Source organism: Acyrthosiphon pisum, chromosome X (genome assembly GCF_005508785.2).
Source record: "Acyrthosiphon pisum isolate AL4f chromosome X, pea_aphid_22Mar2018_4r6ur, whole genome shotgun sequence".
Taxonomy (NCBI): domain Eukaryota; kingdom Metazoa; phylum Arthropoda; class Insecta; order Hemiptera; family Aphididae; genus Acyrthosiphon; species Acyrthosiphon pisum.
Genome location: NC_042493.1, coordinates 84,309,398 through 84,323,818, shown reverse-complemented (window position 1 = coordinate 84,323,818; position 14,421 = coordinate 84,309,398). Strand labels below are relative to the sequence as shown.

The 14,421-nt window shown below is 35.4% G+C and overlaps 1 protein-coding gene across 1 annotated transcript in view; it reads right to left on the bottom strand.

Annotated features, from left to right (window-relative positions):
- The window catches only part of LOC100569010 (merozoite surface antigen 2), a 53,394-nt gene that overhangs the window by 2,660 nt on the left and 36,313 nt on the right, over positions 1–14,421 (bottom strand). The window contains exons 3-4 of the mRNA XM_003244288.4: positions 7,010–7,148; positions 955–1,061 (exon numbers count right to left, since the gene is read on the bottom strand). Of these exons, the coding sequence (XP_003244336.1) occupies positions 955–1,061; positions 7,010–7,148 (246 nt within the window). The remainder of the gene's footprint in view (positions 1–954; positions 1,062–7,009; positions 7,149–14,421) is intronic.

Below are 14,421 nucleotides of genomic sequence, written 5' to 3'. Positions count from 1 at the left end.
TTCCGGTTCCGGTTCCGGTTATTAATATATTAAAGGTTCCATTTCCAGAACAGGTTCTTTTAGATTCGGTTCCAGTCCCTGAATTTTTAACCCTGTGCTTTGCCTGAAGTAACCAATGAAAATTAGATTAATTTAAACTATTGAATTTATTCGTTCTCACATAATAGATTATCACAAAAAGCATTTATATAAGACTTGTTAAAAGCTATACTTATTATATAGTATTATGTACAATGTTCATGTCAACATGTGTCAAATGTATCATGTATGAATCTACCTATCCATGGCAATATAAACGTAATTACACAATACAAATATTTAATTGTTCTTAATTTTTATACGGGCATATTATATTATATTGTTTGTAGACGGGCACTATTTCGTATATTATATAAGTAATAAGTGGCTGAAAAGATTGTGACTAAACATTATATATTTCTATGCGACTTGTGCGTGTATATAAATATATTATATTATAAAGGTAGGCAGGCATATAATAGTAATTACTATAGGTATAATATAATATTGTAAAGTAATAGTGTCGACATTTATTTAAGACGGCCGAGTGAAAAATGTGTTTTTTCTTGAACATTCTTTTGGTGTATTTGCTCAACGCACGCAGACGATAAAAAATAGTATTCGAGTGTGCTAGATTGTGAAATTCGTCTTTTAATGTACGTTGAAACAATGTGCAGGAGATACGCAGCAGTCATATCGGTTTATTGTACATCGTAAAAAAAAAAGGAATTCATTGTATGAAGGGTGAGATGCGCGAGACCGACTGCTGTCGAGGACCTTGTTATTCGATATTCTTAAATATATTATTTAATATTATAATATATGTTTTATAAAAATAAATATACTGTATGTAATAATAGTGTGTGTAGTTGTTGACTCTATACTGTTATGTACACATATAAAAAATATATATAATATAATATAGACATCACTTACCGAACCAACAAGGGACCATTTGTTGTTGAAACACAAATACCGATGCGACTCCTCAGCGAATATCGACAGTCGAATACTGAAGTCCAAGGATTTGACGGTTAGGTTTTCTGTTGATATAAAAAAAAAAAAATAAAAAAGTTAATTAATCGTTCATTACGAGCATAATATGCTCACATGTGATGAGACACAGTTTTGTATAGATTCAATATTATATTTTATGCACGTCATCGCTCATCCGCAGAGTGTGGGACTTTGGTGATAATACGTAAATAAGTACGAATTCTTTGTTGAAAAATATAGCACATTTCGTTTGAAATTAAAATTCACAACTATATTTTTGTAACACAATTCTGAAATGTTAATTTTAATTTCACAAACAAAACGCAATGGATTTTTTTTTAGTGAAATCATGCTTATAATAAACATATTTATATATTACGAAATATCATTTCAAATTTAAAAGTAACGATGTTCGTTTTTAAATGTTCATCGTTTACATTTGTTTCATTACCTTTTCTATGATATTTTATCATTTTCGTTATTGATTAACGTTAACTCACGTCACACACTAATTCACATATTCACAATTTTTTTCAAACACAAACGTTACAATACGCCGTTCTTTAATCCCTGCAATAACATTTTTATTAGGTCCTGACAGGGCGCTGACAACGTATTAATTTATTTTTATTATTACACGACGCATATTATCATAATCTGTAAGAATTCTGTAGGTATCTACGTAGGGGTCGGTAGTTTTAATAGTTTACCGTTAACCGAGTAACGTTATATATATAATATGCGTATGTTACCCGAAACAATATGGTATTATGTTCATAAAATAGGGTCCGTATCATAAAAATCATAATAATAATAATATATCGACGAGATGTTTTGTGTGAGTGTGAGTGTGTTAAAAGTTAAAATCGGATAAATACACGAACAAATCGGTGATCAATCATCGACCGCACTACCTATATTAATGTTTTAGTGAGTTGTTAGCTCTGGGCTGCGGCGGCTTTAAAATATTAGGTATCTACGTATATACTATATGCGGTATAAACCATGTATTTAGGTATAGGTACAGAGGTACACGAGTACGCGCCCGGGACGATAGTTACCTAAAACGCTCAATTCGATATAAGTAACCTTACCGTTAATAATCATATAATATTATGCAGCGCCGCGGTGTATACGGTAAAATATAGCGCATTAGCTGTTAATTTATTATGATACAATACATTATTATTATTATATTGTTGTGGCATAGCGTTTCGGTTAGGCTCCACTTTTCGATATTGTTACACACGCAATCCGTGGGTACGTAAGCGCCACAACACATACACGCCATACGCAACCACGACCATCATCATTCGCTGCTGCTTCATTTCGTATTATATAATAATATTGTCAAACGCATAATAGAAAACCAGTACTTCAAATTTCAAGTCACGATCGGCCGTGGAATGTACAGGAGAGCGTTTCGTATTAACTGATTTAAATAATAATAATAATAATAATAATAAATAAATAAAACAAACACACAAGCATCACAAGCATCACACATCACTCGGCATGTACACACAGACAATATAACGTTTTGTGTCTTGTGTGTTTATCATCCCGCTGTGGCGGCTTTGGAGGTTAGAAGAGTAGGACGCGAAGAGGACAAACACGCTTTAAACAAAATAAAAAAACAAACTTTACAACGATTTTCCATTAAAAAACAAATCCAACTATTGCGTGACGAGTTAACCAACTCTGCTACGCACCTCGTCACACCACCTCTAAGTAGGCACATATTATTATGGTTCTATCAAAGTATAAAGCACTGCCTAAAACATCTTCTTAAAGTAGCTCGTGATACATTGTATCTTATCGACATCGCTGCAGCGGTATCTTTGATCGTACATTCGCGTCTTAGTGGTTATTGATAATATAATATGATATTTTAACGTATATTATACTAAATGTTAGTGGCCGTAAACGCTGTATTCTTATAGTATGAAAAATAAATTGGTTCGTCTGCGAGAAAAACAGCTTGAAAACATAGTCACTGAGTAGGTATACTATTCGGCTTTTCAGGATGTATGTACACGAACATCACGCGTCTGATAGATATTTTGAAGATTTATATTAACGTCCGCAATGAGCCGGATTGTGAAATTTTAGCCAATCTTGCTCAAATGTCTTAGCTAGTAAAAAAACTCCCCCTTCCTCCTCTGCCTCTAGCACAATTAATGAGAAGATAATGGCCGTTCGTGCTAAGCACGATCGCACGTCCCCTCGCCCCATTCCGGTCCTCTGATCGTGGCTAGAGAGTTAATTTTTCCGAAATAATATTTCAAAAATATCAATTTGAAAAGAGCGATGACGAAGATTGCGGGAAAAAACTAAAAAACCTACCCGAAGCGTAAATTTATACTCTCATAATAAGCCGTGACTAAAAAGGATTCAGTTCAGAGTATCTATTCACGGATCAAGTCCTCGTTCTGCCCGTGGCCGCTTGGTTACTTGCAGGGTTTTTGGAGCTTTCGCGACAACCGTTTGGCGAATACCCGTCTATTAATTGATGTCACTTATTATACGACATCTATAAGACATATTTTAACTGCACACGTCGAGTAGGGCGAGAGTTCGTTACCCTCCGCGCTACCTGTTGCTCGGCGGCGGCACACACACGCGCGCGAGGTTAGCTATAACATTATTACACCGTATACCACGTATACTATAACGCGGTATACGCGGCGATATACTTAAATGTTTATCGCGTCTGTCATTGTTCTCGGTCGACGAAAAAACTACGCTATCGACATATCAAATAAGTGCGTGCGCGCCCGTGTAAACGTCGTACCTATATACATATAATAATATTATAATATAATATAAGGTACCTATATACTTTCCAAACGGCGGCGGCGTGAGCACTATAAACATGCGACGTCGTCGTACCGCCGACGCCAGAAACACCGATAGTAATATTATTATTATTATTATTATTATAACGATCCGTGTCGATTCTAAAACACAAAACTGATATTATTCGTGTTTGGCGGCGGCGGCAGTGGAATCCATTAATATTCAAAGAACATAAACTATAATATTCGTGTGTGCGCGCGCGTATTCTCATACAATATTATACATTATTCGTTTACTATATTATATTATACAGCATTATATATAGTACATACATTGTATATACATTATTATGTATATACAGTTACACACGTGTGCGTACGATGTGACGACGACGACGACGACGACGACGACTACGCCGTCGCCGTTCGTTTAAATGTCCATTTTTCGAAACGAATATAATATAGGGCCTATATATTATGATATGACCGACGAGGAGACGAGTTGGGGCGCACCGCTCGTATTATAAAATTATATTATCTAGCCTCTCGCATAATGATATTACACATACAATATGATGTATAATACGCGTACTATTATCGTAGGTACCTATATTATACTATTTAATATAATAATATGCGTGCATGATATATGCGTCGAGTGTATAATATTATACGAGGTACTGCGGTGTGGTACGGCGGAGGGCCCGAAGAGGAAAATACGAAAATAAAATACAAAACCGAATATCGTGTGATAATATTATGCATAGTGTATAATATACGCCGGCCGTGGTATACGCTGGCCCACGACTATAACCGCGGTGGTACCTATACTATACAGGTATCATATATAAAGACACTATATTATAATATTGTATGGGTAAGTATAGAGCTGCGGAGCTGTCGAAACGAGCTGGTGGAGGCGGACGTGAAAATTTTCAAAGAATTTCACTCGACGCGTTATATCTATAATATATTGTTATTATATATTATACGAATTCGTGGCGATAAAATATTTGGTCAAAACTGCAGTTTGAAATATAATAAATTAATAATAAATTGTACACACGTCATGCGTATGACGTGATTATATTTATAGGCGTTGGAGAAACGTTTGGTCAGGTTTGGTACAGGAGCATAACCGCGAAATATATGTTATTATGTATAAAAGGCTGGGCTTTAATGAACTAAAAAAGAAAACTGAATTAATGAGTACCTATACGTTCAGTTTATAATAAGCTACCTACCTAATTTAACTAATTGTTTTTTTTTTGTGATAAATAAATTTAAACATACTTTAACTTAATTGTATTAAGTGACAACTGCAGTTGGCAGCTACGAGTAAGAACGTGTTAATACCGAGTCAATTAGCATATTATAAGGTTAGCTAATTTCAATGTGGAAAGAAAAAAAACGGACGTTGTCATCTTTCAGTTTTGATTATATTTGCGTAAGGTGGGATCACACGGCGCGATGAGTGTGATATATACCGCGCACAGTAAAACCGACGCGCCGTTAGATTGGATAAGACGCACCGCACCAATTTTCCTTTGGCGCGGGATATAGAGACCGACAATTGTCGGGAAGAGACGCGCCGCGTGCCGCGCACAAAAATTTTGCGCGCAACACTAATCAGACGGCGCGTCAACTGTACCACGCTATACCACTCCACGCGACGCGCACCTTAATATTGACTGTGGACATTGTTGGACACTTTTAACTGCTCAATTTTATAGGAGTTACCTATTTAAACTATGCTTGATAAGTATATAATTGCAATACAAGGACGAGGACTATAATATGATAACAATATAATCTAAATCAGATTAATCGAAACTGGTTGGTGGAGTTCCAAATTATTTCAATACTTATATACTAAAAAACTTCAAGTTAGTTTTAATTTTAGTATCAATAACCAATCTAGACGTTTGCACAAATACAGCAATATTGTTATTTAGTAGGAAAAACCCTAATATTGTATTAAGTTACTGTGTTTCATTGAAATAAATCGCATAATCCTTGAAAGGAGTGTAGCCAATTAAACGGATATACCAAAGAAAAATAATTGCTATTAAAAAAAAAAAAAAAAATATAGTAAATACTTAAATGCAAGGCCACTAAATGAAAAGTAAAAGTGTTTTATATCAGTAATCTTGTTTTTCGCATATTTTTTTAATACGCGGGTCTGTCTAAGGTATTTTCTAATAGCTTCTTTGGGTCGATTTTTTAAGTAGGTATAAGTATTAAATAACATTCTGAGTTCAGCTATTATCTGCAGTGGAGTGCACATGGGAAGGTTATATCCCACCCCATCGTCTTATAAGATGATCTATAAGATGGTGTACATAACTCGGATCTGTTAAAATTTGAGTTGTTGGAACTGAAGCGTTGATACATTAGACTTAATATTAGGTAGGTATATATACTGTTCATATATTTCCGTTCGATTTGAAAACAGTACCGTCGAAATTTATATACACATGCGTGATGTATACGTATAAATTATCGTCGAGGGACACGCCGCTCTCGGAGGAAACCTGCAAGTATGCGGGAGTAGGTACATTATGCATAGGCGTTACACACGAGGAGTACCTATATTATTAAAAATATATATTATGCATATATATATGCGTGCAACAGGACGTGTATGTAATAATATTATCATAACGATGTCAACGGGAGAGAAAAAAAAATCGGTGAGATTTTATGACGCATTCCTGCACTACTTATATAATCTAATATTATTATGAATTATAATCATCTCCCACCCGTCCGGCACGACAAATCAAACGGGCCGTGATCGGAGGCGGAGAATTCGGAATGAACAATCATAATCGTGAACTCGGCATAACATAGTAAGTTATCGCTGGTGCCTATAATAAGTGTAGAATATATTATATTAGGACGCTCGCACGAATATGGCGTTTTCGCCACTACGATTATCCCCACCGCTGCGCCACCCCTGTGAACGCGGTGTTATTCGATATTTTTTTTTCCGCAGCACGAAATAATACGCGTATATAAATTTTATATTATACTTGTCGACCTTTAGTTTTATCGTTATCGTTCCGATGGTATGTCGCAATCGATCCCGAGAGTGGCGTTCATTATGCTATAAACACTGTGTGTTTAATGGACGAGGTGCGATCACGACGACGTGTGAATAAAAATATTAGTATAATATAGTTATAGGTACTTACGAAATGGGTTCGAAGTCTCGTCGTCGGCGAGAACTCGTCCCCGGTAGTCAACCCTGACATTTCGACTACTGCAATCGTTGTACAGTCGGACCCCAAATCCATAGCCAGGGCCGCACCTCCAAATGTCGCACAACACCACCTGTAAACACAAATCGTAAACGTTCACGTTACTATATTCACTGGTATATGATAAGAACAAAATATTATAATAACGATAACAACAATAATATTGGGAAATTACGTCGGAAGAGCGTAATATAATAATATGGTAGTCACATAATTATATATTATGATATCGTAATAATACTATATACAATAGCAGGACCGTTTTCCAGAAATATGTATCTGTTATCCTAATATAGTTCCTATAGTTTAGTGTTCAATTTAAATTATCGCATAAATTAAAAAGTAGGTAGTCGTAAAAACGTTAACATTTTCCAAATAGCACATATTTTATGCCTTCCCCTTCACGGCTCCACCACCACATGTATGACTGCTGTACCTACATTAAAAGTGTGCGGTACAAATTTCATTAAAAAATATCTTTGCCGTTATGTGTGAGCGGGCTTAAAAAATATACATATAGGACGTACCAATAAGTAGGTATCTTATACTATACAGTTATTTAATATAGGTAATATTAGATATCGGTGACGTTAATTTGATGAATTACAACCCGACTATACCACCCTTGTAAAAACGTCATCTACACGTGTCCGGAGTCGAAAAAGGTAGGAGGCAGCAATAACAGTCCAAACGACTATGAAAAGCTCAGAGAAGACCGCCTCTCGAACGCCCCTTTCTCAAACGCCGTCACTGCAGCGGTTTATTTCATTATAATATGACGGGACAATATTACTATAAATACTATACGGCCTATATGTACTTAACAGTTGAATAATCATAATATGATATGTGTGTAAAAAATGAAAATAATATTATATTATATATAGGTACACGTCGCACCACCCACCGGACGTGCACTAAAGTAACAACGTTTCGACATTTTGACGTCCGCTGACGAGACGCTCAGCAGCACCACTACGACGGCAGTTCAGTAGACGTGTGGAAATTTCAACAATTTTATAATAATATCGTATTTTCAAAGACAAGAGTAAAAACGCTCGCTATATTATAATAGTTCTATTATTATAATTAATATGATTGACCGCGATGACGCCTAGCAAGCGCCTATATTAGCTGTATTAGGTATATAATTTTTTTTTTATGTTCACCCATATCAATCGTATTATACAATAACGTTATGCGTTATACCACATACACGGTATGCGGGTGTGCACCTCGTTAAAAATATATACGTGTACCCACTAAAAAAAAACTTAATTTTGTCGAAAACCGAGCACATATCTATATAATAATATGCGCACACCGCGCGTGCGCGTGTGTATATACTGGTCGTATTATATTCGTTTTCGGGTCGGACGGGTTAATTACTATATAATATTATTATTATATAACAGTGCCGCGAGATAGGTAGGTCAACATAATATACCTCGTAAGAACGGAATTTCGGTCCCGACAAACGGACACCTCCTCGGCGCGAACGCGCGCGCAAACGATAAACGGCGGCGGCGTCGGTGGCTGCAAAGAGATACTGCGGCGGGTGTGATATACGATCCGGACGACGGGGGCGTGAGACGTGGGGACGGCGGCAGCGGGAGGGGTAGGCGTTTCGAAAATTTTCTCGTAATTAAAACAACGGATTTTCACTTTGAAAAAACTCGATTTAAATTGGGTACCTGTACGGTTTTTTCTCTCACCGTCCCGCTCGCTCTTTTCGCTGCCTCGTCCGTTTGTGTCCGGGATACTAAGCGTTTCGTTTTTCGTCTTCACGTGCAGCTCGGCGACGTAATAATAATTACTTTTCGACATCGTCGCCTCCATATATCGGACGTTGTTACATGTAGAACAACGCGTATAACATAATACCACGTGCCTATACCTTGTACCGGGTATGATATAATATGACGCGGGGCACCGAGTTTATTTCTCGACGAGTGCGATAACCCACACCCGACTATAAGGCAATATAACCGTGTGTGCATTACGTGATACGGATTAAGGTTATTGTTCTGTAGTACAGTAAATAATATGATGTTCTCGGTGGTTTTTTTTGGAAAATATATTATTACACGTGTGAATAACCGTCGGACGGAAAATTTACATTTCCCGTAAACGTTGCTATATATTATAATACATTCCGTATATCGTTTATTGGTAACAACTAACAACTAATAAACAAATTACTGCATAATAATAATATCCTTCTCCCCTCCTCGTGAGTCTCGCGATTATGGTCAACGTGTTCGGTTTTATGCTATTGGACACTCCACAGACGTATCGAGTAATATTATCAATAAGATATTTACCATTTGGTTTTAACGCCAGCATTATTATAAATATGTATTAAGTTCTAGATAAAATATTTTATAAAAAGTTGGAACAAATTAGTAGGTAGGCTGCACGAAAAGTAAAATTATTTAAGTATTTAATTATAAATTATTTTATCATTCATTGCACCAATATACTACAACATAGAAATAATACAAATGTATAGGTGGGACATTCCATGGTTCAATTATAAGAAACTAAAATCACGAATATTTACTGAAATGTCGACTGATAGACGTTAATAAGAAATACTCTATATACATAACAATGTTATATTATATAAATCGAATTTGGCGACCAATTATTTTATTTATTAGGTATTAATTTTATTGTTTTCAGTATTATTAATATTAATTCGTCCTCGTAATACTATTACAACAATCATCGCGTACGTATACCGCACACGTATTATCATATGCACACACATATAATATATTTAGGTAGATATGATACCCCGACGGGGAGTCGTGAGCGTTATTAAAATAATATACGTACACCTATATATTATAATAATAATAATAATAATAATAAGAGAGTCTGTTTGTTTGTTTCTTAACGAGGTGAACGAACCTTGAGTGTTGGAGAAATAATTCACTCGGAATAAACACGAAAACACAATGAGACAATGCAACTGGTACGCTACACGTTTTCGATTACCAACAGGCTGTCTGTTTATTCGCGTTTGTAGTGTTTAAACGGCCTGGAAAAACGATATTGTTATTTTCCGACTGGTGCTCCACTGTTGTTGATGGTGTATCACAATAATGATATTATATTATATTAAATACAACATGGTGGTGAATATAGACCATGAGAGGAAAAGTTTTTGAAAATAATCCCAATAACCTGTGCAAGTCGTCGCTCGCTACGTATGCACTAGAAAAAATAATTATTATGATTTATGAACAATTATTCTTGTGCCACGCATTTCCCAGAAATCGGCAGAATATGGCGTACAGTTTACGAGCTCTGAAATACTCGGTACAGAGCAGCTATGGTATACAAAATTATATGTTTAAAAAAATTAAATATCATCAAATAATTATAGGTACATCACCCGGAGGGCCAGCTATTTCGAAATCGTAACATTATGATCGTCTCTACACTTGTACAATTTTTTACGAACATAATATAATATTGACTATCTCTATTTTTCTCCCTTGCAGTCAGTCGGACGGTGACATTACGACAGAAACTAACACTATATGCAGGTTATTTAGGTACTTATTTGTTATATTATGCAAGTTGGCGGTGGCGTAGGTACCACTACAGTGGAGATTGAGTTGGGTCAGTGCATGCAAAGTACTTCGGAATTCTGAAATGCATTTTAATAATAATTATAGTAAATTGCAATCGGTCTGTGCTGCATAACCATATTGTTGCGTTATCCGTTTGACGTGGTGACATACACGGTGCGGGGAAAATAACATAATGTCGTCTGGTTGATCGAGAATCCTAAAATACCACTCGTATACATATATAGAGATAATGATGATGATGATAATCTTCGACAATAAAACACACCTGGGATTATAATAACAATATATTATTATAATAAAATATATATATATATATATATATATATATAATATGGGCGTGTATAGATGCAGTGTGGTATCGAAACAATGCACGTTGCAGTCGTAAACATAATTATGCACAGTCGGTGTGGAAAAAATAGGTGTGCATATCTAAATCCGACTTACTATATTATAATTGATTATATTCGTTCGAAAAAAAAACATTTAACTCGTGAAACCGCGTTCTAAGTCGTATATCATAGATACATGATAGTCAAAATGGAAAAAACTCATCTTGTTTTTTCCAAATATATAATAATATTATATGTCAGATTGTACATAAAAAAAATTAACATCTGACCTTTCTGAGTAGTAAAATTATAGTTTCCGGTATCGTCGATCTCCTGGTCCGGATTTATTTCGAATAGGTGAATATTATAAAAAACAGCAATGCCGGTTTTATTTTAGGGGGGGGGGGGAGAGCGGATTCTACGTAGGACTGATTTCCAAAATGCTAATTTATTGACTTATAAATATTTTGATAAATGTTATCAACCGAAGAAAACTATGTTTTCACATAATTTAAATGCGCAAAACTTTCAGACCATATTCAAAATCACGCTATTCAGTATACAACTACAAAAGTCCATATAATTATATTTTATACTACATAGGTACATGCAAGCAATTGTGAACAAGAATTAGGTACCCGTGCGTAATACAATATATTATTATACTTTTAAATCATATAATTGATATATGTAAGCTTATAAATATGCATGTATGGGTACAATGTATATAATATATATAGTAATTGATATATAATCAGTAGTAATTGTATAGTAATTGAACGAATGTTGAGTTGATGGCGTACGTGAAGGTTTTTTCTAATTGGATTTGAGTATTAATTTGATATAACGTAGTATACGGTATTGTTGTTTTAAACGACATAATATTTAATCAATTGTAATAGCACGTAATATATAATGTATAAACGCCATTCGAAATTGATTGACATAATAAATTATGTATAGAAATAAATTATTATTGTCGATTGTTATTCGATATTATTTTAACGGGCACAATGATGAACCTCGATTTTTCTAAGGCCACCTATAAAGAACTGATTGAATATATTTAGGCGTCGATTCCAATAACAATTACGTTTATTATAAAAAAATATATATCCGATCGCCTGCCGCACGTGGTTTGAACCACAACATCATTATAATACATTTGTTATAACCATGATGGTAATCGGAAAGATAATATATTATTATACTATTATTGTTATACGTACCTACCAATATCTAGGACGCCAGAGCCTGATTTACGATTTTTGAGGACGTTTAGAACGTAAAAATACCGATCGGTGATGATATTTTGTTTGATGATTCTATAAAGCATCTCGTGGACGGAAACGCCTCATAATATCATTGTCGTTGCGGAAAACGTTCCACCAATTAATGTTCATTGCGTTTCCTCTCAGCCGAAAACTTTTCACCGTGAGTGAGTTTTCCACGGTTCGAAAGTTTTCCGCAGAACAGAAACACGAGACCTAACATAGCCTAACCGGCCGGGAAAAGTATTTATGGTATGATTGAAATATAATATGAAAATATTTTCATTTATTATTTTCGGGGGCCCTTCAAAGCACGGAGGCAGGTAACTACCCAGGTATATTAGGTTAAATCATTCTCGGGCCGCGGTATAGTAATGTGACTCTGCAAAAGTCGACGAAGACGACTTTTGAATGTGAGGTTGCTGTTGGTGAGTCGTAAAACCAAGCAGCAGGTCTTCGTACGAGTATTTTTACTGCGGTTAATTATTTATTATGTTTGCGCGATGAAAATATATTATATCGAAAACGGCAGACACGGCGCATCTTTGTCCTGTGCATGACGACGTGTGATGGCGCGAAACCGCCCGCCGTACACAAAACCACATGCGAGCAGACGACCACCTCGCAATAATGATAAATTATAATAGGTATATGTAATATTATTATAATATATAATAATGAAGTACCTATACGGCGCATCGCCGGTCCAATATAGCATGTCATATTAGGTAACTATCATAAAAACGCGAGTTTTTGATCGCCCGGAGGCCACCCTCTGCAGCCTATATAGTAGGACCATTAACGGGAGACCAGCTATAATATAATATTATTACCGGGTTATGTATATAGGTGCAGGTATTGAAAAAGAAATAATAATAAAAACCTAAATAAAACGATAGTGTTTATTGATTGCTTGTTGCGCCGAGAAAAAAGCGTCGGGCGGCTTCCATATAAAATATTATGAGATATTTTCTTTTTTATTCTTGCCGAGTTCGTTCCGTTCTCACACCTATAAAGTGCGGCTGCAGCGAGGGCGGTCTGCAGCACCCAACACATCGTGGCCAATATCGTTCGCATTTATCACCCGATAATGAGCTCCCGTCACGAACGCTTTTCGCTTTTTTTTCATTCTTTCCGCACTCATATTCATTATATTATCTATTTACTTTTACGACGACGTCGGCGGGCGCTAAACTGCAGCGAGACGCGAGTGCGTCCGAATTTTCGGCGGACGCGTACATAAAAAATTCACACGGCGAGAAAATCGTCTGTGTACAATATATTATTATAATATTATACCCATCGGGTTACCTGCAGCTGTTTAAGTGCGCATACATCATATATGCGTACATTATATCGTGTTAGTTGCACGTTACGTATATTTTTACTTCTCCGAAACTCATCCGCTTTTTACGATTATTTACATAATTTTATTATTTTCCTATATATATATTATTATTGTAATATCGTGATGTGGATAAACAATGTGCGCCCATCGTAAGCGACCGGAGGTATTAACGTAAATTATCGATCGCCGCCACGTCACTATATTATATATTATAATATTTTTTATCGATATTGTACGCGCAACCGAATAAGATTCTTTTCTCTATATATACATAGACCGATATCAACAATGACGTCCTGTAGAGTGCGTATAATGTATGACGCTATGTCGTAAAAAATGTTTTTTTTTTTTTTTTTCGGAACCATCAGATGTTTTCTAGCACTCGGAAATATGTCTAAACGCTTGTCCGATAATATTTAATAGTAATATATTATACTTTACAGTGTGTAAACTTACACGATACACTTGAAATTCTTCATGTTCGTTTAATTTAGAAAAGATTATAGGTTCCGAAACTTGAGAAAAAAACTACATAAAATTACATGGTAGTTTTACTAGTGGCACTAATAATGGTATAAATATGATCAAAAGTGTGAACTCGACCAATCGGCACCGATATTAAACAGGTTTTTGAAACGAATCTCTATATATTATGTCTACACGCATTGAATTCGTTTCGGCCTAGTCCATAATAAAAACGGTTTTCGAGTCATCCAAACGGTACGATAACAGTTTTGGAAAAAAAAAATAATTTAACGCCCGGCACCATTAATAACGATTTATGTTTGTTTTT